Below are 27,607 nucleotides of genomic sequence, written 5' to 3'. Positions count from 1 at the left end.
AAATCACAACCATTGATTAGAGCTAATTTCATGGCGATCATAAAGCACTCGCTAGACTATGGGGATTACACTTTCCCCATTCAAGATATGCATGAATCACAAGACTTGCTATACTGAATTTCCAAGTGGAAGAAGGTTTCATAAATTTGGTCACGCTTTTTCAGTACAAGTAATTAACTTTTCTACAATCAATCTTTCTACTCTAAGATAATGCAAAAAAGAAAAAGTCCAATCTTAATCAAATTCTTTCGAGCTCAAATTTTGCTTTTTTGTTTTTAATTTGAATTATATTTAGTTATTCACAATTCATTCATTTCACATCGTTTTAGCGGTTTTTATTACCTGGATTACAAAAAACCTATTTGACTTTTGTATTTAGTTCTTTTTTGCATTAAGTTTTTTAATCAAAATTAAAAAAAAAAAAGAATCTTACTTGGGCTCGTCCGGGATTTGAACCCGGGACCTCCCGCACCCTAAGCGGAAATCATACCCCTAGACCAACGAGCCAGTTAACCTGAAGTAGCCAAAATGCGCATTTGAGCAAACAGCAAAAATGATCACAAGACATGGAGTACACAAGACAACTTACGAAAAGAAAGACAAAAACATGGAGAGCAAAAGCGAAAGAGAGCGACAAGTTTTGAGCGAGCAATTGAGCTCTTCACTCTTCGCTCTCCACACAGACACACACAAGCACAGATTCTGATGGACTCCACATGAGCTGTTTAGAGCAGAGCGAAGCAGTCTATTTATAACAAAAAGTTGCCATGTTCGTTTTGCGTGTTGTTGTTGCTGTTGTTCACGAGTGTTGACAACAAAACAAATTGTTCAACATGGACAAAACAACGCAACAAAAGAAATATGATGCATGTAAATAAATTCAATTTGGAACACAACACACACAAAAAATGAAATATCAAACGAAAGACAAGCGCCATACACACAACAAACAATAAAAAATGATCAGAGATCTCTTAGATCTTTCAACAGAAATGGGGAAATAAAAATATTATTGACATTAATCAAAATGTCGCATATTTGCGTCTTATGTTTTATAGTAGAATACTATGGCTCTGTAAATATAACAAATTCGAATTTTATAGCAAATTTATTCTTTTTTTTTTTGAAAATTAGGGCAACAGAAAATTGAGAGTGAAGTGGAAATTGAAGCAATTGAAGCAAAAAATCAATTTTCGTTGAACGATTGACAGCTGAATGCGATAATTTCAAATCAATTCAATTGAATATTGTCACAATTAATTTACTTAGAAGATATGTGCACCCGATTCCCGATTTCCGATTCTCGACTCTAGAATGCTGATTGTTGATTGCCACAGCACTGATCCGACTCTGAGCCTCGTTGATTGCTTTTGTCACATTGTCAGGGGCAGAAGTGAGATTTTGTTTGCTATCTGCGAGTTTGCTTTTTGAATGGCAATTGAATTGATGGATTATTTTTATTGATTTTTAATTTCAGCTTGGGTGTTTTATTGTGCCTGTCGTCAGAGTTTATTAACGCTTCGACAAATGCCGCACCCAACCATGTCCCCCACCCTCCCCGCATCTTTTTACTTCAGTGCTCATGAAATTCAAATTTTGTTTTTTTTTTTTGTAGCAAAAAGCTGAAATTATGCATTTGGCATACAAAATATCGATTCAGAATCCAAATCGGATTTTAATTTGACTTCAAAATGAAAATCGATTTTCAATTCGCCGAACGAGAGTTACAAATACTCACGAATAATGATTTTTGAATTAATTTACGAGTATCTAATCTAAATTCAGTGATTTGTAGATCGTTTGAGCTAAAATTTACACCTAAAGAATATATCTAAAAATCGCTATTGATTATAAAGTAACACAAGTTGCAAAATGCTTCCACGAATTGGTTTTTCAGAATCTAAATTATTTTGCTCTTCTCCTAAAGAAACATCTAAGAATTGAGTTTTGATTGAAGTGAATGCAGAATATAGTTCGATGTGTTTCTTTGTCTTTACTTTTAAAGTTTGATAAATTAATATTCGAAAATAAGAAGTTTGCCTGAAAAATCCATTTGCTGTGTTTTCTTTTTGTAGCCCAAATGTTTCACTTGAATTAATTATTTACTGAGAACCTTTTGTTACTCTTGTTGTTTTTGCTGGCCAATCAGAGTTGATATTCAGAGAGATATTCCTGTTTGTGTGCATTTGCAATTAACTTAATAAAATACAAGTATATAAAAGTCCATTTTTGAATTTGATTTTTGTTCAATTTTTAATTTTTAATCTTTTGCATATTGTGTGTATTGTGGTTGAGTTTTTTGTTGTTTTTTATTTTACATATAAGATGGCTTAAAACATTATTGAATTTGTATGCATATTATATATAGTATATTTTGTGTTATATTTATTTGTATATGGAATAGTTACAACTAATTTATATCTAGGCAAATTAAAGTAAAAAAAACAATGCTTCAACATTAGCGTAATATAAACAAAACCTGATAAACATACGATTTTCATAGATATATATATATATCGAGAGAACTGGAAGTCATTTAAAAAACTTTGGTTGAACTTTGAGAACGCAATTAATTATGGTTAATTGATTAAGAGACGTGTAAGTGGTAAATGTTAATTGTAATTGTAACTGAACTCAAAACTGATCTATTTTCATATGTTGATTTATTCCTTAGTTGTTGTCTTCATTCTTGTGATTATTTTGGTGAATACTATTATTATTATTTTGACTTGTTGTGGTTGTTGTTGATGTTGTTGTTGTTATTATTATTATTATTGTTGGAAAGTTAAACGTAACTAGCGCTCGACAAATTTACAGTTTAGTATCACAGAACAGCGAACGCCGCTGAGAGCGTTACTAATCATTAATCATTCATTCATAATTATCAATGAATTCTTAATTGTTTTTTCTTTTTCTTTAACTTTTGAATTTTTCAAATTTCCCTTCGTTTTTCGCTCCTCTCACGCATTGTGCAATTTTAGAAATTATTTCCCAAACCAGACGTGATCCACATCTATTTGGTATCCAACACTAGCCTCTCCTTCTCCTTCTCCTTCTCCTCCTTCGCCTCCTCCTTTCCCTCTTTCTCTTACTGGTGCGCTGCTCCCATGCGCTGTCCGTACATGGCGTATGGGGAGTAGTAGGGACCCAGAGCAGCTGCAGCAGCCGCCGCTGCCGGATTGAAGGCGCCAGCAGCACCAAATGGCGATGGAGCAGCAGCTAAAGCACCCGGCGGCTTGCCGTAGGGATGATAGCGAGCGGCCGCCGCTGCAGCGGACATGGGGCTGAGGGGAGGCGTGGGGTAACCGGCGCGCAGAGCCGACGGCGGGAAGAGCGTGCCGAGGAGCGACTGCGCCTGGGACTGGGCGAGAGCCGCGGCGGCTGCGGCGGGGTCCGAGAGGTTGCCGGTGTGGGTGCGCAGATGGGTGAAGAGCTCGTCGGAGGTCTGGAATCGCTTGCCGCAGTAGGCGTCGCCCACCACCCAGCTGCAGACGTAGGGAGCGCTGCGAGCGGCGGCTGCGTTGGCGGCCGCGGCGGCCGCTGCCTGTGAGTAGGGATGGGCTGGGGGCAGTCCGGCGCTGGCCATGGCCATGCCGTACTTCTGGTGCTCGCACTGCGTGCAGCCGGCGGGGCACGGGGCGCCCATGAGCATCTGTTGTGTGTGGGCGGAGTAGGGACAGCCGGGGCAGTAGGGATCCTTGCAGACGGGCACGATTGCCTCGCCGCCGGCTGGCGTCTTGATGCGCTGGTAGCTGATGTACGGATTGGGCTGGCCGGCTGCTCCCGGTCCGGCTGCTGTGGGCGGATAGCCGCCGTTGGCCGCTGCCGCCGCCAGCATAGCCGCGTGATGATGCGCCGTGAAGCCGCCGGCGAAGGGCGGACGGAATGCGGGGTTCGCGTGCTGCTCCATGCCGGGCGGGCAGCAGAGGGCGGACAGGGGATTCAGTCCATAGGGTCCGGCTGCCTTGTATGCGGCTGCCGCAGCTGCTGCCGCCGCTGCCATGCTGCTCATCTCCTTGGGATGCTGTGCGGTGCCGTTAGCGTTGTTCAGCACCTCCATTCCGGAGCGTACGATGGGGCTGGCGCCGCGCTGCGAGGATCCGGCTGGGGAGACTGTCTTGCGGCTGCCGCTGGCGCTGCTGTTGTCGTGAGGAGTCGTCGGCATGCCCTCCGCCTTCAGCTGGGCGAGATCTGTGGGCGTGGCGTTGGACTTGCTGCGCGACGGCACGCGTTCCTGGGTGGAGGAGTTCTTCGAGCTGGGACGCACTGGCTCCTCGCTGTGGCTGCTCTTGAAGCTGTTCTGATTCTGCTGGCTGAGCACGTTCGTCTCGTATGGCTTGAAGGCCAGCTTGACCTCGCTGCCCGATGAGCTGAGGCTTGTGCTGCTGATGCTGATGCTTGAGCTTGTGGTGATCGGTGTGCTCGACTTGGGCGATTTGGCTTGGCTGCTTGGCGACTTGGCCGCTGAGATTTCTGCGCTGCTCGATGAGCTCGATGACGTCGACGATGATGAGCATGTTCCCGATTTCTTGTTCTTATCCATGCCCAGCAACGGTTTCACAGCCGATGAATCGGCTCCGATCTGTGAGCAAGTCTGAGCCAGCAATGCCAACGGGCTTTTCTTGGCGTCCATCTGCGGTGGAAATAAACAAAGATTTATGTTTAGTTGCGATTCGCATTTTCAAATTTGTGTGCCTCATAAATGAATCAAATAAATTAAATACTTTTCAAATTGTAAGCTTTTATGTTTTTTAATTTGTCTTTTTATATTTTGAAACAATATTAAAATATGTTTTAAAATTACAACTGGCTCGTGAATTGTATTGTTTGTCGATAGCTAAATTTGAATTTATTATTTTTAATAAACTTGTACAAATTTCAGCGAGGCAATAATAATGGGAATCATTATTAACCAAGTTATGAATACTAACCGTTGTGGGCAATGGAGCCAAGTAATCCGGTTGCAAATATTGGTTATTGCCGATGGTAACAACACCACCGCCGCCTTCGAGTACAACCATTTTGCAGTTGCTTCGAAGTTATTTGCTTATTCAGGTAATCCAAAGAATATATCCAACAGCAATTTAAATGCTGTTAGCTGTTGTTTTTTTTTTTTTTTTGTTTGTTAGCTGGTTGAAAATAATCCAAAGAGTTTGCGGCGGCAAGTATTCCGAAATGTTGTATTTTTCTGTTTTATGCGTTTTCACAATTTAGTTTCAATTTTCTTGTCAAATTAAGAATTCACTATTCACTGACAAGTGGCCAAGAGGCATATAATTTCTGAGTTGTTCAATCACTTCACACTCGGCGACCATTCATATGTATAGCTATATGAAGGTAATATGTATTTCTCTTTATATTTTTTAGACAGAGTTTACTTTTTGCTTTCCGTTTTAGTTTTTTCCGAACACGTCTGAACGCATCGAAGGCTAAACTCGAACTGAATTCAACGCCAGAAACTGCCAGAGACTTGACTCAGTGCGAAGCGTAAACTACACTCAGTTGTGTGCTCTCGCACTCTCTCTCTCTCTTTTTAGTTCGTTTCGAATTGCGGGCTCTCTGAGAGCACGCTCTCTTGCTCAAAACCGGTCGGCGTCGCTGCGTAACGTTTAAGCGCATTGGTTGAAGCAGAGGCGCATGTGTTGTGTGAGCGAGCTGCACTGTGTAATTTTCAAATATGGCGTACTTTTAGCCCAATCACGTCGCATGCGCATGCAATGGAAGCCATGAACTGACCCAGCAGGTTTTTTTTGTCAATCAGCTCTTTCGACTCTTTGTCTCTTTGCAACACGGCAACACTCACAGAGAGAGCAACAGTTGAGCATGAGTGGGACGCTCTTGACTAGTTTTTATCTCGCCTCTTTTTTGTTCAGCTCGTTTGGTTGGCGCTGTCCGCGGAAGTTTGCCTTTGACGCGCACATTAATTTTATCTTCACACATATGTCACGCGCTACTGCAGCTCACACACACTGGCGTCTCCAACTCTCCCGCTCTCCCACTCTCCCATTCGGGGGCTCTCACTCACACTCTCAGTGAGCTGTCAACACCAGGCTATTCTACGCTCAGTCGCATTGTGTTCACTGAGATTTGTTTCTCAGTCACTCAACACTTAACCACTCTGCTTCTTTATGCCATCGTCGTCGCCATCGCCTCGGTTCGCTCGTTTTAATGTCATATAAAAATTAATTTGTTTGCCGCTCTCCATTGCTCTTGCACTGCCACTGCTTCTGCTTCTGCCTCTGCCTCTGTCACTGCCACTGGCTCGGCTCGGCTTTGCTCTGCTCTTGCCTTTGTTTAGCGTTTTTCGATTAACTTCTGGGTTCTGTTTTGTGGTTTGTTTTCCGCAAGAGCTTCTGTTTGTTGTTTAAGTGGAAATCGTTGTTTTGTCGTCGTGTCAAAGTTGTTCCAAACAATTTTTCACATGTTTTGTCATCCCGTAATCGTATGACGGTTCTTTCTCCACTTGTGTGATATATGCAAGCCTTGAGTGTGTGTGTGTGTGTGCGTGGCTTAATTAATCTCCACACTGCACACTTATGGGCAGCACTGTGTTCGATTCGAGATGTGTGTTGAGTATGGCCACACTGTGCACTCTCCAACTTTTAATAGATTAACGGTTGCTTCCCTTCATGCATTTTTAATAATACAACACACAAAGTGCTAGTTAATGGCATCGTTTGCATGATATTCACAGTTTGCACATAAAATCACGTTGAATGGTTTTCCACTATTCATTTAAGCGAGCACTCCATTGCTTTTCTTTCGCGTTCCTAAAGTCTACACTCCTGCAACTATTTGAGTTCGAAAATTACAATCTGTGTAAATACGCTGGATTATCAGAGTTATTTAGAAATGCTAAGCAAGGGTGGAAAAACCTTTTCCAGGAAGGAAAGCTGGTACCTGACTTGCGACAGACATCTGACCAACGTGACGGATTTATTAGGTTGGTTTTGCTTTACAATACAGCTTAAGCGTAATTTGCGGTTTTAGCGAACAAAGCGGGTAAGCGCAAACATGCGGACAGTGTTGGTAAATGGCACGTTTAATTTGTATTTATTTATTTTAGTTTGGCTTATTTGCGTCGAATGCTAAAATAAGTAAGTACGCATAAAAGCATAGAGTTTGAGTGCCAGTTGTAGTGCGAGAGTGAGTGAGTGTGAATGTGAGTAGGTAAGTAATTCATATTTTTACGGCTACTTTGTCAGCGTCATAAATTTCCTTGTGCATGTGAATTATTTACTAGCAAAACGAGCAAACGGCAAACAAGATGGTTGCCTGCGTTGCTCTCAGAGAGGAGAAGAAGGTGATGGGGATGCGGGTATTGCGGCGGTGGCGGTGGCGGTGACGGTGGCGTCGTATACATAAATAACACAAAATATTATAAATTACACGCAGGGATGTAAAAAAGCTGAGCAGAAGCGCAAAATTTGTAGCCGCGAAAACATTTATGTATATGAAGAATATAAAAAGGAGGCAGCACATAAAATTAACCACATATTTCTTCATTTTTATGGCATTTATTATCACAGAAATGTTTGTGTGATAAAAGCGAAGCAGCGCAAAAGGCAAACGATGAACGACGACGCAGTCAACGATGGCTACAGCTATAGCTATATAGCTATAGCGAATGCGATGGCAAGGGGGCAAAAGGCAGTCATAAAAATGCAGCCATTTACCTTTTGATTTATGCACAGCAACAGCAACAATAACAGCAAACACAGCAAATAAGTGAGAAGCTCTAGTTAGGGTTTGACGAACACTGAATACTCTATAAAATGCATTAATTTCTCATCTTTGTTTTAAATATTGAATTATATGTTATAATAAAAATAAAATACATATAGAACTTAAAGATATAGAAAAAGAATATAAGAAAACAATTTTTAAGTCATTTAACATTCATGATATTAATAGCATCCATTTAATTATTAAAGAAATTATTTTTTAAACTTTATAAATATATTTGGAGTAACAAATAAATAAATGAAAATATTTTATGAGTTGTTTCCATTTTAACACATAAATTAAGGTTTAATTCATATGTATGTGCTCATTTTCTAAATTTTTAATTCACAATTAATCAAGGAATTGCGTTTTAACTATTATAATTTAAGACGAAATATTTAAAACTCAAATATTCTTCTTGATTATGTTGTATTTCATTATCCGAATCACTTGAGCACAATATATTATTTATCTTCCCGGAGTGGCTTCACCCTCTGAAAGAGTATGAAAATACTAAAATGAAGAACGAGTGCAGAGAAAACGGGACAAAATATTGCTATAAATTTGACATTATCTGTGGCAATAAGGTACAAGCTAAGAGGTATAAGGGTCTATGGATATGTGAAGGTACTCTTTGACACTGAAACAAAAAATGGGAGAAAATCTATTTCGTAGACGTATTGAGCATATTTTACTATTTGAATACGTTCGGCATTTGATAATTTTGTAAGAAATATGCGATTCACCCTCATATTAGGCAAACGCTTCTCTGCATTTCAGATTATATCACTCATACATAGATCAATAATTGGCATCGATTGATGTTGGTTTGGCGATACAATAACTCACTTTGCGAGAACCCAAAATCCGGGGCCATTTAAAAAATTGAAAAACAAACTGCAATAAATTGGGTAAAACGCATGCAATACTCAAACACACACACGAGTATGAATACGAACACAAATACAAAAACAAATTCAGACACAAGGACCCACACTAACATGTAGCAACAAAAAAGAGAAGGAAGTTCTGCAAAGGGATACACATCCGGCATTGCCCCCTGGGCGGCTCATCTACCACCATGATGAAGGGAGGTAGGCAGAGCCCGATGCTCGATAATTTATCGGCAACAATTTATTTCGTAATAGTAACGACCAGAAAAACACACACACACACACATACTTTCACATGCGTACACTGACAATGAGAAATTGCCATGGACAATGGTGACATTGAAATTTTACGGTAATATACCAATGGACTTTTTAGAATTTCTTTTTCGCAAACTGACTTTGTCGAGGGGTTTCCGATACATCCCTCGTTTTTCTTTGAACAGTAGTTCTGCCAAATCTGGGCAGATTAATAAAGCAAATTAATGGTTGAACTGCTGATGACAATGAACAAAGAATAAAAAACGAAAAACAATAAACAATGCCATATTTTTGGGGGTAAAAAATGTGACACGTGCAGGAATCTGAATGATAAATTGACAATATAAATTTTATTGCCATTCGTATTGAGTATTAATTGCATACAAAACGAAGAACTGCTTCAGGGGTAACGAGACTTTTTGCAAGGGTAAGCTGCAATGTGATTAATGGAATTATAAAAGAAAACGGCAATAGAGTCTGATCAACTGCGATATACCTGCACCCGATACCCACCTCAAACTTGAATAACACACAAGTATGATCAGATCTCATAGACTAAAATTAAATGATAAATGTAATAATCGCAAATAAAAACTTTGAATAGATTGAATAAAATAGGTAGACATTCATTTGTAACTTTTCACGAATATTGATCTAAGCTAGAGGAAGTGACTCCCATGGAATATCATTGCAACTCAATAAAAATAGTCTTTATCTTAGACAACATCGAAACACAATACATAGTTTATAAGAAAGAATGCATTCAACTTAAGTTGTTTCGTGAGCAGAGTGACAATATAATAAGATACATGAGGGAGATTTCGGAAATCGCATAAAATCAGTAGAAACAACAGCGAAATCCTTTAGAGAACCAAATGCATGCGAGAATATCCTTTTTGGCACAAGAATCGCATTCAGACGCGTCAAATATTTATGGGCAAACATAAAAATGTTTACGACCTTCACAATTTAACAACCGAGGCAGGTTCCTGCCTTCCTCTCCCTGGCTGTGACTGTCAGTCTCAGTTCCCAAGAGCAATTGATGCAAGTCAGCGCACACAGGATACAGCCAAGCATAAGGAATATATCAAGTCTCTTACTCTCTCTCTCTCTCTCTCTCTCCTTCTCTCTCCCTCTCTGCCTGTCTGTCCCCTGTTGCTCTTAGTGTTTGTGTTGATAAAGAGCACATAAATTATGGCCTATATATCATGGAAATCTATCGATGCTGAAGTAACGCTGCGTCCGTTCTGTTCTGTTCTGTTTTATGACCAAGAAATTTTATGATCCTTGCGAGAGTCGCATGTTTATTGATTTGCCTGACGGCGTTGCTAATTTTTGCCACAAAGGAATGTTAAGAAGGCTCTGTCACTCTTGAGGATATTGCAATGGGACAACAAACAACGACACACATCCGGAGTGCGGTCAATCAAGGACAACGAGCCAGGCCAGCAGCCACGCAGGCGGTCGATCTGGCAGGACACCAGGCTGGCAGTCCTGACTTCCCTCAACTACTCGTAGGCAATCTGGCATTGTCCTTGATTTATGATCCTCATTAATTTCACTGCCACCAGAGTTGACACGTCTGCGTTTGTCTTCAGCGTCGCTTAGTCTCTGCCTCTGCCTCTGCCTCATCCTTGGTCCTGTTCACTCCCCTCACAGCAGCTCAGAGCTCACAGCCAGCAGCAGCAGCAGTTGGCCCGCCCCTCGAGTGTGCTCTGACATTTTGACAAATAATTTTATTGACGGTCCTTGCTTGGTTTTTAATTGTCCTGCAAGTTGCTCAGCTGCTTCATCGCCGCACGTGATAATTGCTCATTTTATGACGCATTTATCAAAAGTGTTTCGAGGTTACTAGTTCTGTCCCTCTCCCACTCTATTTCTCTCTCTCCCTCTGTTGTCCTTGCCATTATCTTGTTGCGTCTGCTAACTAACTGACACTCGCCCCGAGTCAATCTTCACCCTCCCTTTGTCTGTCTCTGCCAGTCACGCGTCATTTATTTGCCTGTTTGGCTCTGACAGTTAAGGATTGCGATTTTGCCGACTATTTTCGATCTATGGCTCTTGTTTGAGGTTTGTCTAATAGCAGACGAAACTTAGTTTCCACAATTAGTTGCAAAATAAATCACTTTTATGACATACGATAAATGTACCTGAAAAGTCCTAAATAAATAATTGAAATGATTGTCTCAGAACTTTTTAAATTAAATTACCTAATACCAAAACAATGAACATTACATTTACTTAAAAAATACGATAGTATATCTTTGTTTCTTTAAAGTCTTTTATTTACTAATTGATTACTTTTCACTTTCTATTCATTTATTGTCTTTTCATTCAGAATGTTAAATTTCGGTTAATTTTAGTTAATTGAATTATTCAAATTTAAAAATGTATTTCATTTTGAAAATTTATTTATTTTTTCGATTTCCTTATCCGTTCTTAAAAAATAAAAACCTAACTTTAAATTTAGTTTTTTGGATTTTAGTTGACGAGTTGCGAATTTAATCGGATAATAAAATAATAGGGGTAAGATACGTGGTTCCGTGTGACGACCAATGAGGATGAACAGCAGACTTCTAAAACAATCCAGAAAAAAAGAAGGAACAAATTAAAGCACAGCTGAATCGTGAACACAAAAATCCAAAGGGAAACGGCGGCAACGGCTCTTGAGCCTCTGTTGTTGTGCGCTCTGTTGAAATGACAGGCTGACAGCAGAATTCACACTTCATTTGAGGCACCTCACGCTTCGCATCCCGCCACATTGTAGACCCAGAGACAGGCCGAGTCCGTGTCCCAATCCCAAATCGAGCGAGTGCTAATGTTGCGCATAATAATTTTGTACTAAATTAAATAGTGCGTGGGTCGCTCAGTCCGGGAACTCGGGTGTTTGCCTCTACGTCTGTCTGTCCGTCTGTTTGTCTGTCAGTCGGTTTCTGGACAACATGTTGCATTCCTCCAACCCTTGGCGTCGGCGGCGGCATCATTGTTGATGCGCGTTTTTCATGCACGCCGCATGCTACAAGCGGGAAACAAGAGGCAAGCGGCAAGCGGCATCAGCGACTCATCCACTTGAAACGTGAAAGGATATAATTTAGTTTTTATTGCACGTTGCCAAGGTTTTTCGCTCCACAACTGCGAGTAGATTGAGTGTGTGCAGTAGTCACATATGATGTGAGTGCCCATCCATGGAGAATTCATCAGTTATGCGTGGCATGTTTGTTTTTTAAAGGGTCCTGCGCTCCCTCTCACTCCCACTATTCCTTACTCGTCCCTTCTCAACTTTACTCACTTGTTTATTCACTTTTTGTGTTAATTTATTGACTTATCTCTTCTTCTTCTTCTATTGATTCGGCTGGCTTTGAAGTCTTATATTGCATTTTTTTTACTTCATCGTTAGGATTCTCTTATTATGTTCATAGCCAACTAAATTAAATTGATTTTTGATTACATCAGAATATTCGTTCAGAATATCAAATATTAATTTTAAATTAAATTTTTAAATTTTAAATTGAGATGCTAAATAAAATGTTAAAGAACTAAAGACAATTGGCTCAAGTCTATGATTCCATAAGACATCTGTAGAATAATGCAGTAAGTGTCAAGTGGCAAAGGAAGTTTGGATTCAAGGAACTAATTGACTCAGGCGGAGATTTAATATCAGATGATGGTAAGCAACACTCGAGGCAGCTGGAGACAGACTTTTTACTACCTAGAATTCAATTTAGTTGTGCAGCAGGAGTAGAACAACATCACTAACATGATGACAACACTTCGGGGACCCTTGAATGTAGGTCCAATTATGTTGAGGAAAAAGACGCAGGCAAAAAAACGAAAAGAAAAACGCAGAGAAAGAAGAAATCTGGCAGCAACACAAGTTGAGTTGAGTTCAACTCAGCTAAACTCAGCGATTCATAATGAAAACATTTAACCTGTCGTCAGCAAGAACAGAGCGGAAAAATGACTCCCAGCATCATTATCACCATTATCATCATCATCATCATCATCATCATCATCATCGTCGTCGTCGTCGTCGTCGTCATCGTGATTATCTTGGCCTTACGGCCCAACGTGGGGCGGCACTCATAATCAACTTTAAATGTCAGGCGACGTCGAGAGCAATTTTGTGGTACCTTCTTCTCGTTTTCAATTATATGGCATCGCTATGATCCTTCGAGGAAAGTGGTTAGAGCTGCTAGCAAACCAGCGAACCAACAAACCACTTGAGCAAAACAATTCAAAATTCAACAGCAACAGCAACAACAAGACACGAAGAAAAAAGAAGAACTTGAATTGACAGCACCAGACGGAGCTCTCGTTGAGTGTATAATACACCTTTCCTTTTACGCTGCAGACGCGGTCTTGGACCAGGAATCTTCACTTCTACCATCAGCACCCCTTCCGCTGTAGCTCTAGAGAGCTCAAGCTGTAGCTGCAGCTCCTTGTTGTCATTAATGAGACGTCTTCTTCAGTCCGCGCAGTCATTTCCACTTCAAGTTGTCAAGCCAAACAGCCCCTCATAATATTTTAAATTTTGTGGCAGCTTGTGTTTTCGACATTTTGGGCATTATGTCGCGCCTACTTTTCACCGTTTACTCTCTTGTCGACATCTCAACTGCGCCTTTGCCGCTGTCTCCATCGCCATCTCCATCTCCAGCTACGTCTCCGTCATCGTCTCGGAAGTCTCTTTGATCTTATGCTTCGCCTCTAATTTGATTATAAACGCACACCTCATACTCTATACAGCTTCTATTCGGTCTTCTTTCTCTTCTAAGCATCTTCATTTTCAGCCTCAATGGTTGGCAGCACTTCCACTTCACTCCATATCCCCATCCCCATTTCCATTCTCATTCTCATTCCCGTCTTCATCTCCATCTCTGTTCCCATCCCTTACTCTGCTTTAGTTGCTGCCATTCCTTTCTACGGCCTGATGACTACGCGCCGCGGCGTACTCAATGACGCGTTGAAAGTGCCATAAAAAAAGGACATGAAGACATTGAAAGACTTAGAGAAAGACAGAGAGCGAGAGGTTGAGTGATAAAGAGCGAGAGAAGGAGATGGAGGGACCCTGTAAGTCTTGGCCCAGGGTTATGTGCTGACAGCATTTTAAATGAAATGAAAACGATGCTTTCACTTCACCATGAAACGCGACCCTTAAGTGAACAGGGAGCCAACGTTTTGCTAAACTAAGCAGAAGTAATGTCGCAGAACTACATGCGGCTTGTCACGAGGCCATGTCGCATGGGGCATGGGGCATGGGGCATGAGAAAGACTTTTATGGACCGCACAAGATCGTGAGGTGAGTCTAATCCCATAACTTCTTTAGATGCTATTGATTTGGTCCCCTTGCCGAAAAAATGCACTTTCATCAACTATGTAAGTAGTTTATAACTTTAAATAACTTCAGGAAGTTATCTGTTTGAATTTATTCCTTGCAGCAAGAAAATATTCAGGTCTCCTAAAGAACCGAACCCCTAGCAACGATCTTATCTAATTAGCAAGCGCATTTGAGGTGACAAATGTTACATGTGAAAATGAGAAAAGTAATGCTCCCTTCTATCAAGTTTTTCCCTGAAAAGGGATAACTTTATTAATGTCTCGAATTACGCACAAATAAATTCGGAAATTTTGTTGTTTTGTGGGTAATCAGTCACTTTCAAAGAAACAAATACCCTGAGGAGAAAGGGGTTAAACTTCCTCGGTGGATTCCGGGTGGAATGAAGAGTTTGTTTCAGTAATACGTGGGAAGTTTGTTTAACGCTCGGTTGCTCTTGGAGACAAGTAAACCTTAATTTGTGGACGTTTGTTCTCACATTTCAGACGACAAAGTAATGACGAGACAATGCAGTCCTTCATCTGTGACTGAACCATAAATCAAATTTCATCTAATCAGTAGTAGCCACTAAAACAATATTTGAGGTATTTCGGGTATAGAAACTCTCACTTCTATAAATAACTGAAGAAAGTAATTCTGATGATTTACTTGCTTCAGAAATATAATTTTGTAAGCTTGGCCTGTATTATGGTTGTATCTTATTTATGCTATCCATCCTTAAATTGTATCTCGATAGTTTCATACATTCATCTATAACTGAAATCTCGGGGATAAGCATCGAGATGGTTGTGTCTGTTTTGTAGCTGGATAATAAATTTTGCTTTAACCAGTTAGGGACAAATATCATAAAATACAAAATGAAGTACGCTCGACAAGTGTCGGACGCTGTGAAATTTATGTGACAATTTTGTGCAGGATAAATGGCCGTACACACGGAACTAGGAAAACAGTGGCAGACCGTGAGAGAAACTAGACCACCAACTGGTCGAGCGCTAGGCGAAGAAGGATGTCGTTCTTACTAGTTGGCCAAGCCTTGCCGAATACCATATACGTACGAGTATGTATATAAATTTATTTTTTTGTTTGTCAAAAATTAGTTGGGTTAAAAGGCACGCACTGGGTGCTGAAATGAAGTGGAGTGCTGTAGAGTAGTGTCCTTGCAGCGGGTATCCATTCCGCAGGGCCCACAAAGTGGATGCCCACTAAAAACTAACGAACTAACCTGGCTTGGGGGGCTTGGGGGCAACTTCAGCACTTGGTCGTTGTCGGTCATGTTGCATAAATCTCATTTGGGCTTTATTTACTCTCAAAATGTTCCCGTTCAGATTGCCGTTGTTCCTGTTATTGTTGCTGCCCTGGCAAATAAATTCATTTAGTGGCATTTAGTGCCCCCCGGTTCACCTTATTGTTCGGGGTCGTTGGTGAGTAGCAGGAGAGGAGAGGACAAGAGGAAAGGAGAGAGCAGGCTGCTCCTCTGGCCAGGACGAGCCACAGTTCGTGTGCGCTGTGTGCATTTTATGGCAGTTTCTGCGTTTTTGTGGCCAAACATGAAGTGAAAATTACACACACACACACACACACACAACCATATGGCAGCACACACATGTTGTCGCAATTGTTTTGCCAGAGTAGCGAGAGCACACATACGTATAGTATATGTCAGTGTGTGAGTGTGGGGATATGTGAGGAGGGATTTGGCTTTAGACGGCAGTTAATTTTCATATTTTCTAGCTGCACTCCCCCAACACACACCTCCTCCCATCCCTATCCTCAACACCCTTGCTGCTCTGTGGACATTTTGTCGTAAATAAATATAACAATTTATTTAGATTGCAATGACAGGCGGATGCTATTAAAATCGCAATTTATGTGTGACTTTCTGCAGAGTTGGGGGTGCTTGGAGGCCACGAAGGGATGAACTTTATGATGTTGCAAACCCAAATGCATTTGGGTTCAACACTAACTTAGTTTATACGAATAGACAGTATGATGTAAAGTCTGCAAAAAGTCAAATACCCATGGCTTGAGCTCAATTAAAAGCCAAAACTTTCTAAATACTAGTATCTAACATACCATGAAGTACTCGGTATCGTAAATTTATGACCAAATATGATTATTATTTGTGTGTAATTTCAACAAGTGCATTGAAAAATGGGGAAAAACAAAAATCTGTTATTTTTAAAAACAAAAAATAACAAATTTTTGAAAATAATTTGTCAATTCTCGTATTTGTTTTTGTTATATCAAATTGCAATAAATACTTTAAAGCAATGTCAACCTCGTTAAAACAAAAATCAAATAAGAACAAGTAAGAAAGCTACACTCGAGTATGCTCTACTGTCACTATCATTTTCACAACAGCTACGAAATACACTCAAGTATGCTCGACTGTGAGATACGGTGTATTTTCTTCATTTCTTAAATATACCAAATGCTGCATTTGGATAAATTTTCAAGCGAATTTAATAGAGTTCGGAATAAATTATAAAAGGAGAATTTTGCTTTTATTATTGGAGAATTTCGACAGCGTTTTATAAAAATTGTTTTATTTTTTTGCTTGTGTGTGTTATAGAAAAAAACGACAACAACAACAAGAGCAATCAAAGGCCGGGGCCAAAAATCTGTTTCATGATGATTTTTACGATTATTACATTTATTTTTGCCAGAGAGAAAATGCAAAATTTACGAGCATTGAAGTAAATTTTAATGCGCTGTAAACGGCAACGATCCGCAGAATGAAGAAAAATGTGCGATAAAACATGAAAAGAAATATTTTCATACTCGTAATATATGCGATATTTTGGACTAACTTTATAGCCGCACACATGCATGCAAACGAGTACAATACGAATATAAATCAGCTGTGAACATTTTGTGGCAAAAAGTAAAAATTGTTACACACCAAACACTAAACCCGAAAGGGGCGAAGGGCGAGCAAAAGACCTAAGCCAAAAATGGTCAAGCTGTCCCCCGAAATGCCCCGAAAAAATTTGTAGAAAATATGTCAAAAATATGCAAATCGAAAACGCAATCCCATTCCCATTCCCAATCCCAACATGTCATCTTACCACATGGCGAGTAAGTGTGTGAGAAAGTATTGTTGAGAAGAAAATCTGTGTAAAGGTCCGAAAATTTGTCGCATGCTTTCATGTCATACCATTTAAATGCAAATTAATGGTCAGTTAAAATGTCAGACTCGTCTAATGTTTCACTTCATATGGTGGTGTTTCCGCTGCAAACGAGAGTCGTCAGTACGTCAGTACGTCCGTCAGCCAGTCAATTGGTCAGTTGGTCAGTCCGGCTCGGTCGCTTGGCCGGATTTGTGGTGTTAATTTGCTGTGAAATCTGGCTATAGAGCGCAGCTGTAATTAATTGCCTGTGTTTAATTTGGGTTAATTTTATTTATGGTCGCTCGTAATTTACATTTTTAAGCAAACCAAACGAAACGAAACGAGGCGAACGATAACTTCACGCGTCCACTCATCATCCCTACAGATCACACACAAAATGCAATCATAAAATGCCATGCCCCCAGTTACCAGTTCCCAGACATTTACTACGAGTCTTTTGTGGCACTGAGAAGTTGCATGTGACGCTGCGACAGCAACAGCAACAGCAACAAATACAACATTGTTGGCAACTGACAGGACACTTTTGACAGCGCAGACAGCAAGGACTAAGCTTCTGCTAATGTCAACAGCAAACAGTGAGAAATGCGCAAAATGTGGAATGAGAATATTTATTGTTGAACAGAATTACACAAAAGCTGCATGCTCTATTTCTAAAGTTAAACTTTGAAAACGATAAAAATAAACTGATTGTAAGAATTCGAAAATTATTATTTTATTAAATTAACTGATGCATACTTAAATTTTTAATAAAATTCGAATAAAATTTTTTGAATAGGTTTACGAATAGAAAACTCGTAAGTTACTACGTAATTAAAATTACTAAATAGACATTACCGGGGATTGCAAGCGTGAAGTTCGTACATTTTTAAAAAAACTAAATATGTAATAAATGTACATTTTTACGTGTTTATTGAATTTTATATATTATATAAAAGACAAGCTTAGAGCAGTTGACATCGTGAACACGACAAAAGTGGAAGTCATAATTGATTTCATCGTGAATGACGTGAGTGTGAAATGATGCGAGTAATTTTAAAGACAATACTTTGAAGTCATAATAAAATATTTTTTTTCTTAGTAAGCATTGTTATTATTGTTATTGTTATTATTTTATTTATTTATTTCACAAATTGAAATAATATTTGTATGGCGAACGTCATTTTTGTGAATATTTACCATTAACATTTGTATTTTTCCGTATATACTTTTCGATCAAGAGATTAAAATAAGATTACTTAGAGAAATATATCCAAAAAGGTTTTTAAACCAATTGCGAAAATTGAACTTTAAGAACCAAGACCAAATCTAGCAAGAAACGCTGCCCGAAATAGTTTATAACATTAATATCTTCTTTTGTCATATATTATACAGTAATATATCTCATTGATTCTAACAGAAAAATAATGGAATTATAAAATATTTTTTAACTTCATCTGTTAATTAAATCGAAACTTGTTTAATTATATAAGAGATACATGATTTAGGGAAAACATAAAATTGATAAATATTTGTTTAAACAGATACTTTATTACAATAATGATAATAATTACCAAGAAAATGTACGGCTTCTAACGACTCAATTGGAACACAACGTGAGATATACCCTGCTAGAGTTAGTGGCAATGACAATAGAGAAATCCTAAGACAGTATGGTGAAGAGATTGGGGAGGTGAAGTGAAAAGTAGAAACAAGAAAGAAGCAAGAAGCAACAATGACAGTAGCACTGGCTGTTCTCTGACACTGACAGTTGTCAACTGCTGTTGTTTCTTGGTTTTACTTTTTCTGTTTTTTGCTTTTCCATTCTTCAGTCTTTTTTATTCTCTTTTCGGTTTGTTCTTGTTTCTTGTAGGAAGTATGCTGCTTCTGACGGATTTCTGTTCTTCTTGTTGTTGTCATATTTTTACAGCATCTGAAATACTATCTTGATTTTTCATTAATGTGCACATTGTATTCGTTCTTTTTCTTATCGGCGACATTTGTCACTTTCCAGTGTTTATGCTGATTTCTCAACTATCTAAGAAATTCTGATCTAACATTTTGTTCAAAAATTCTTAGCTTATGAGTTATTATATTTGTTATTCTATTAAGAAATTTGTGTGCTTTTGTTTATTTTTATCATAATCATTTTATTATTTTATTTATGTATTTATGATTTCTGAAAATTGTGATTGGATTAAAATTGTAGAAGTTATTCAAGAAAAACTAGTATCGCCCACTACAATAGGATCTTAGCTGTTTTGGCTGACAGTCTGGTATATTTAGACCTCCATGGTATATTTCTAATGTAGTACTCCAACGATATACCAAATATAGCTCTCGGTATATTTTTGTTTTTTCGGTATATTATTCGGTATATTTTAAGAATAATACCGTACTGTGTTGCTTTTATTTAACATGGGTATCTCACAGTCGAGCACGCTTCACTGCAGCTTTCTTACTTGTTAAGTAATATAATACGCTACCATTCTCAAACTTATCAGAAAAAGACGTGGCAAATTTTTACTTCGCCTCTTTTTTTCAATATAAATGTTCGATAAAAATCTACCAGCATAATGGGGGTTTGGTCTTGGGAATCGGAGTCCAGAGTCGACGAAGTTGATGTCTTTTGCATAATGAATCAGGAAGCCTAATGGGGTTACATCTGGAGACATGCCCACCATAATACTTTGTATGTAAATTTCGCCAATAAAGCAATTTCTTTTAATGAGCCACGGGCACTCGATGAGCATACGGAAGATGAGAGATATGGGAGACCTTAACTATCACATAAAGTAACAAAATGAATTAGGCCCCGACATGATGATGGGCCCCTATCAGTGAAATTTCCACTTCCAGTGGAAGCACGGAAGTAATTGAGTTAAATATGCAGAAGATGACAGCATTAATTATGCGCAGACACAGTGCCACGAAAAAGTGGAGAGAACGACGAGCGGCGGCTAGAGACGGGAATAGGAGGGAGAAAGAGTTAAATGCGGTTTTTTGTTGTGGCAATGCATATGCTGAAAGTGTCTGGAAAGCAACAAAAAGATAGGTACAATAAAAAGAACCCCGTCCCAGTCCCAGACCAGTTACAGTCGCAGTTGAAGTTGATGTTCTGAATAAGGTTTACAAATATGTATGCCTAGGCGACCTACTGCATTTATTCGTATTGAGAGCATGGGAACTCTTAGCTAACAACTGGTGGTTTATACATGGTATAAGGGTTGAGTTCTTAGATGGCCACTCGAAAAGTATGCATAACAAATTTGATAATGAACTATGAAATTCGAATAGTGGAAAAGTGTCTTTATCCCTTTTCGAATTCTTTCTTTCATATGTGACAGCCATGGAATTTATTTGCTGTCATAAATATTAAAATAACAATTATTGCCATTTAACTGAACGGTGGTGTGGTGGTCCAAAACAACAATTCAACCAGCAACCAGATGGGAACCCTTTTTCCGGAACTATTTTGCATACTCAACGACTTAACGGCTCAACGACTGTTCAAAGGAAACATATTTCATATTTCGTGGAGTGTCATAAATTCAAGTTTAGAGTGAAATTCGCAAAATGGGGTAGAGCTGTGACATTTTGAGAAAAGGAAGTAATATATTTTCGTATAGATGACGATGACGAGAGAATTCTATAGAAGAATATGTAAGAATTTCATCATTATGTTCAGTTTAGGACTCAAGTTTTAATCTTCTCTGTTGCAATTTAATGCACATTGTTGCAAGAATAAATAAATGCTTAACTACTGGAACTAAAGGAATTCCCGGAATCCGGCTATTAAGTCACTGGAAACCAAATCGTACCGCACTTGAATTGAAACTTTGCCATCGATGTTTGAGCCAATTTATCACCATAAACGCGGCAATTTATTTGATTTAAGCAATTTGTAAAATTTTAATGTGCTTCTGAATGAAATAAATCTCTAACTGCGGATCCAGCGGTAACCCATAGTGGGAGGGAGGCCGAAAGGAAGGCAGGAACAAGACGCATGAGCCCAATATGGGGGCACGTCCAGTGAAATAAATTAGGCACAGCTGTGTGCGGCAAATGAATGTTGAGCGGGAGAGAGGGCCATGGGCGGGGGTGGCATCCACAGAGGCCTATTCCAAGTGGACGTGTGCCTAATTTAGCAGTGCATGTTGGGGCCAGAGCAGAGCACAAGGTGGGAGTGGCATCTGGGAGCACATAAACATAAATAAGTAAGACAAATAAAGTGTTTTGACACGGACATTTAGCACGGAGCACGGAGCACTTAGAATCGAATGGGAATGAGATTCAATACCCCATCATTTGCCCCTGCCAGACAAGGTTCAAGTACCGAACATGACCCCCAGAGGAGTATGCGCAGGATTTTGGCATTGAAAGTGAGAGAGATCGAGCGAGGGAAGACACATTTCCCCATCTTTGTGTACTTGTCGCTGTCAATTGCCATTTATTTGTTGTGATTTGTGTGGGCCAAGCAGCATATCAAACGCAAATTGACAGCTGACGCGTATACGGCCCCAGGCAGTGACAATCGACCCTCGACATATGCCGAGAATATAGTAGCACACGAAGTAACTCCCCGATAATGACGCCTTGAGTACTATAAGTTTTTAGCAGGTGTTGAGTGCGTTTCCGATTGCGAGTTGCACTGCCTGTGCCAATTTGAATTCGTCCTAAGAACCTTTCCATTCCTAAGAAATGCCTGTCGCCACTCGCGACGCTTCGTTGTTGTCCGCGAGTAGTTCCTTCCGATTGCATGAGTTGCTTTTACAAGAGCCTGCTCCTGGCCTCCTGACACGCCCCATTGAACGGCAGCGAAACCAATTAATTTGTATGAATTGTGAGAGCTCTACATTATTCTGAGCTGATTAGTTATGCAGCATGGTCGTAAACCCGTAAACCCCTATTCAAATATGCGCGAAATAAAATGAAAGGCAATGCCGACACAACGCTGAATAAATAAGAACAAAAACTAAAAGCGAACAAAATTATTTGAATTGTAGATACTCTTTAATAACTTAAGAACTTGAGTAACCTCAAGAATATGATTTCATTGCACTTTTCTCTTGAGCTTTTACAGATAAAGGTTCCTATTTATCTAATCTGTGCATACAACACTCTTTTAATGCTGGAAATTATGTAAGGGGTTAGAAGTGCGTTTGCTTAAAAACAAATTTGTTAAAATATATATTTTTATATGTTAAACATAGAAATAAAAATATTTACTTCATAAATAAAATAAAATAACACATTACTACTGATGTAATGTATATTTTTATCTAAATTCATTTTCCAGATGTTATTCAAAGACCCCGTAGCCTAAAAGTGTATTTGAAATGACAAGCGCAGAAAAATTATGACTGTCGAGCATTTTTGCATATGACTGTGTATAATTTCACAATTAATTATGAGATATGCCATACAGAAAAACCATGGAGAATGATGGGAAGAAGAAGTTGGAAGCGAGGAAGGCGATGGGGGATTTAGGGGGATTTAGGGGGATTTAGGGGGTCTGTAGACACTACAAATTGCGCATTGTAAACACGGAGTGACTGAAGCGCAGATGAAGAGAGAGGGAGAAAAGCGAGGCGGGAGAATAACTACTACTATGACTAAACAAAACGATATGAAATGACACGCTGTCAACGTGGTCGGGCCTAAAGTTGAGTTGGTAGTTAGAGAAGTTGGCAGTTGCCAGTTGGCAGTTGGCAGTTGGTAGTCGCCAAATTACAATAATAATAACAATAATAATGAAAACAGTAGCAGCCACACGACAATGCGACAAAGTGGCAGTCTCAGTCTCAGAGTCGGAGTCGGAGTCGGGTCGGAGTTTCGACCTGGTTGAGAGCGTGTGTTCGAGTTATGCCATTGTGAACGAGTCAAACGACGATTAACGCTTGGCTGATTGCTGTTGGCCGTTACTTGGCGACTCTGCGTGGCCAGAGGAGTGAAGTGCGGAGGCTCTAAAAAGTGCTGGTCATAAATTACACAATGAAATGAAAAATGTCTACCCAAAAGGGGTTTTTGCTTCGCTTTGGGTCAGAAGTGCCTGGAGGTCGCTGCAGTTCGCTTCGCTTCGGTTTGCTTTACTCTTGCTGACTGGACTTGGTTTAGCAAGCAGATTGTCTCGTTGGGTTGGCAATTTGTGTTGTCCAGGCTTATGAATTTTGCGCTATAAGCTGTGTGGTCGGTCAATTTGATTCCCGTTCCCGTCAACTGTGCTACTCATTTGAAGGTGACCACTTTAGTGCTGTGGCATGCATTATTATTAACTAGTTGGCAACATGCAAAGCCAAATGGTTGCGCTTTGGCAAACGAGTTTCCAGTTAGTTTACATCAACATCAACGTGAACGTGAACGTCAACATCATGATCATCACCCTAATCATCGCCATCAGAGAGCTGTGTGGGTCCCTTTCATGTGTCGCCAATCGCATGTCGCATGTCGCTTGGCATTTATGATTAAGTGAGCCTATATGTGAATACACGAGTACTCGTTCTATTCAGACTTCACCTGGGCCTCAATGGGCCTTTCTGCAGACAGTTTGTATGCTAATTTGTGAGTACCCGTATTCGTATTCGCATTCACACTCACACTCGCACTAGCACTCAATGCTTTATTTTACTGTTATTTTAATTTATGACAATTTTATGCGAGTGCGCAGCAAATGTTGAAGTTCCTTTCCCCATCCCTAAGTCGACTCTCAAATCCGACCACATAATAATAATAAAAGCGGAAACTATTGTATTAAGTGTTTGATTTATGCTTTTAGTCAATTGTTTTATTTATGAGCTTGCACTCCGCATTGTTCTAGTCTCAGTCTCAGTCCACCAAACTCAGCCTTTTGTACAACAGGCAGGCCAGTTTAGGGAACTCAACTGAACTTCGCTCCGGGGTCGCAAAAGTTAACAATTGAACTTTATTTGTTCGCCCCGAGAATTGTTTTACGACGAGTTTGTCGTTTTTGCCTTTCAGACATGTGTGTGTGTGTGAGAGGGAGTGTTTTGGATAACAAAAAGCTTAGGAATTTGTTCAACATTCTGCTCACATTTTCTACACATTTCCGCTGAGATAAAACTCCTTAATTGAGCTATGTGAATATTGGTGAAAATGCCAGCTTTGGAGTTAATTTGAATGCATTTGTAAATAAATAAATCAAATCTAATTTCACTTTAGTATACATCAAATATATTTACTTATTATTCATTTCTTATTTGTACCGAATTAGTATATATGTTATGTAGTCTTGAAATGGGTTTATACTTGCAATCGCGTTGCCTGGAAGTTCGGTATATTTCCATAAATTCTATAAATTAAATGAGACACATAAAATGACTTAAGGTCACATTTGCTTGAAGCACACTAATTACTTTTGCTGGTCAACATCATTCATCATTTTGGACACAAGCCCAGGCAATTTTCTCACACTTTAAAGCGATAAAAAGAGCCCTCCCAACAAATTCTAATAAATTAGATCCTGATGACTTGTAAGTCTCGCATGTCGTAGGATTGCTATTTCTAGTCCAACTATAGATCTGACAGAGAAATACGTGAGCAAGAGAATTGGTGTACAATCGCTCAGTGTCAAGGCGCATTTCATCAATTAATTATAAGCGTAAGTTTATCCGAAATATGTGTATAGGATTGTAAGCCAAAAACGGGGAATGAGAGTGCACAAATACATATAGTCGAAGTGTATAGTCGGACGATAAACAATATCGCAAAATATGAGTATGCTTCTCCACTTTTCTTTTCCCTCTCCGGTCGCCTGATGTGGCAACGTCATCAAAGTAATCATCCTGAGACTCTGACGAGCGACTGTCAGTTAAAGTGATAGAGCAGCCAACGACGAGTCCAAATGATTGCCTCAATGACGTGGCAGCTCTTTCTCTCACTCTGTGTTTATTTCTCTCTCTCTCTCGCTCTCTCTCTCTCATTCCGCCTTTCTGTCTTCCTGCCTGTCTGTCTGTCTTTTTCTATCCCGACATCAACGACATCATTTATCATCAACCTGCCTGTCAGTCAAGTCAGTCGCCGGGTACAAAAAATTACCGCTCCGTCCAGGGAAGGACTCTCCGTTCCCTCTTCCTCGTTGATGACTTGCCCGCTGCAGTGTGAGTTATCCTTGGGTGTGCTGTCAAAAAATTATTATGCCTATTAATTTTACCCATGCGGGCGTCATCCCCCTTCCCCCTCCTCCACCTTCCCCTATCCGTTCTTTTATCCAGTTCGGCGTGTTGGTGGTAAATTACACAACAAAAAATTATGTTTGCCTTTTGCCGGCACCAAGTGGGCGTGCCACACCCTCCAAACCGTATGCGTATTGTGTATGTGTGTGTGTCGCTTAAGACTTATTTTGCCTCATTCATTTGGCAGTAATTTATCCTGTCATGCTGTCATTATGACAAACAAAAAAAATACATAAAGCAAGCGCTCCTAAAGTGAGGGAAAATTTATTTATTGAAAATGATTATCCAGAGGGAGTCGCTCAAGGTTTTCTTATGAATGCTTTTCTGGAGCTGTGGGTGGCTGTAGATGGGTTTTTATTTTGTTAATGATTCGATGACGCCTTGTACTTGACACATCGATCAAAAATCATTATGACTTATTTGGGTTGCGTGCGTTAGTCAAGAAAGCGTGAATGCCTGATACACTGCACAAAACTGGAAAATATTTTGGTAAAATATTATATCAGTTATGAATAAGAAAATCGATGAGATTCATCTCTTCCGAAAATCAGGCCAGTAAGTACATCTTGGACAAGTATTAGTCCAGAAAATCATAAAAATTTACAACATGATGAATTACATTCGCAATTAAAGAGTATTCGAAATCGACTTATAGCTGGACATGTATTTTGGCTGACTCGTTTGAAATGTTTTCAATAACTAATCAATCTTAAGATTGACTTGGATGACTGCTTTGCACGCGATGACTTATTTCGGTTAGTGTTTTCCACAGCCAGGAACAGAAGATGAAGCCAAATAGAAGCCGGCAATGGAGCTGAGCTGCTGATTTTGCAATGGCGCAGGAGAAGGAGGAGATGAGGAGGGGAGGAGGAGAGGTGAAGAGCATCGAAAACTTTTTCGGAACTGGCTGTGTGTACTCGACAACAGCAAAGCAAGTGCCAACTTTTTTGCTGGCGTACATCAATCAGCCTGGGGTGGAAACGTAAGCTCACGTCACTCAGCCAGACAGTCCTTCAGTCAACGGGTCGACGAGGCATACGGAGGTGAAAAGACGGAGGGAAACGGAGACAGAGGCAGAGACACGAAAAGAGAGGAGTGAGAGATGGATAGAGTATGCGAGGTAGTGGGTTTTGAAACTTATGGCGTTGACAGCCGGAATACAAAATGCGGGCGAAATATGTCGATACGAATCAAGCGAAAGTTCAACTTGCTTTTCTTTTTCCATGCTGCTCTCTGTTCAGTTTCCCCATTGCCATGATGCACGCTAGCTGCTCGTTCGGCACATAAGTGTATGAATTGCGAATGACTATGGAAAATATGAAAAATTTGCTTGCCAGTCCGCAACAGAGAGTTACATCCTTTGGCCATGCCATGCCAAAGAGAGCGAGCTAGAGAGAGAGAGAGAGTTCTGAACTATAAATGCCAGACAATAAATAACCGCAACTTAAGCATATTGCGGTAGGAGCTCACAGACCGCCGTCTAACCCTCTGACACTCCTATAACTCACTCACTCATTCTTTCTCGCTCTTCCTCTGGCACCCTCCGACCGTCGGCCATATTTCATTTTCATGCTCCCAATTGTTTGCTTTTGACAAATGAGTGAGCTAGACAGAGGCATACACAGACGCGTACACTGTAAATTCAGCAAGTGCGGGTGCCGTTCGACTGCCACTAAGCAGACTCAAATGTGATCGCGATCTGTCGTGCAGTGTAGTGAGCGAGTGACAGAGATAGCACTAGCGCATGTGCTCCACAAGGCAGGCCATCAAAATAACAAATAACAACGACTAGCACAATTGATTGGATGTCATTAATTTTCATTTCAAATTACGCTGCCACTATGTCTTGGTCATGGTACCACTTCTACATCGACTTCAACATCACTCTTGTCCTCGTTTTTGTTCTCGACCTCGTCCTCGTCATCGTCTTCGTCCTGATTGTGCTTTGCCTGCAGCTGGGAGATGTCAGGCAAGTTAACATCAGGCAGCCACTGGGCCAAAGTCAAAGTCGTGCCAAAGTCAGGCCAACAGGCCAAATATACAGAACGCACAGAAGTCAAAATGCCATCGCCTTTTCAAGTTTGAAGTTTCTCTATTCTT

At 40.0% G+C, this 27,607-nt stretch overlaps 1 protein-coding gene and 1 non-coding gene across 2 annotated transcripts; both read right to left on the bottom strand.

Annotated features, from left to right (window-relative positions):
• Nucleotides 1-435: 435 nt before the first annotated feature.
• On the bottom strand, nt 436-507 carry Trnap-agg (transfer RNA proline (anticodon AGG)). Its single transcript has one exon. It is a non-coding gene; the product is annotated as a tRNA-Pro (tRNA).
• A 2,356-nt stretch (nt 508-2,863) lies between these two features.
• On the bottom strand, nt 2,864-5,455 carry LOC117564914 (zinc finger protein Noc). The gene is made up of 2 exons (XM_034243868.2): nt 4,932-5,455; nt 2,864-4,633 (listed from the first exon to the last, which is right to left on the bottom strand). The coding sequence occupies exons 1-2, from the start codon at nt 5,019-5,021 to the stop codon at nt 3,089-3,091; spliced, it is 1,635 nt and encodes a 544-aa protein (XP_034099759.1). The 5' UTR covers nt 5,022-5,455; the 3' UTR covers nt 2,864-3,088.
• Nucleotides 5,456-27,607: the final 22,152 nt, after the last annotated feature.

Source organism: Drosophila albomicans, chromosome 2L (assembly GCF_009650485.2).
Source record: "Drosophila albomicans strain 15112-1751.03 chromosome 2L, ASM965048v2, whole genome shotgun sequence".
In the NCBI taxonomy this organism is placed as follows: domain Eukaryota; kingdom Metazoa; phylum Arthropoda; class Insecta; order Diptera; family Drosophilidae; genus Drosophila; species Drosophila albomicans.
This window is presented reverse-complemented; position numbering and strand designations above follow the sequence as displayed.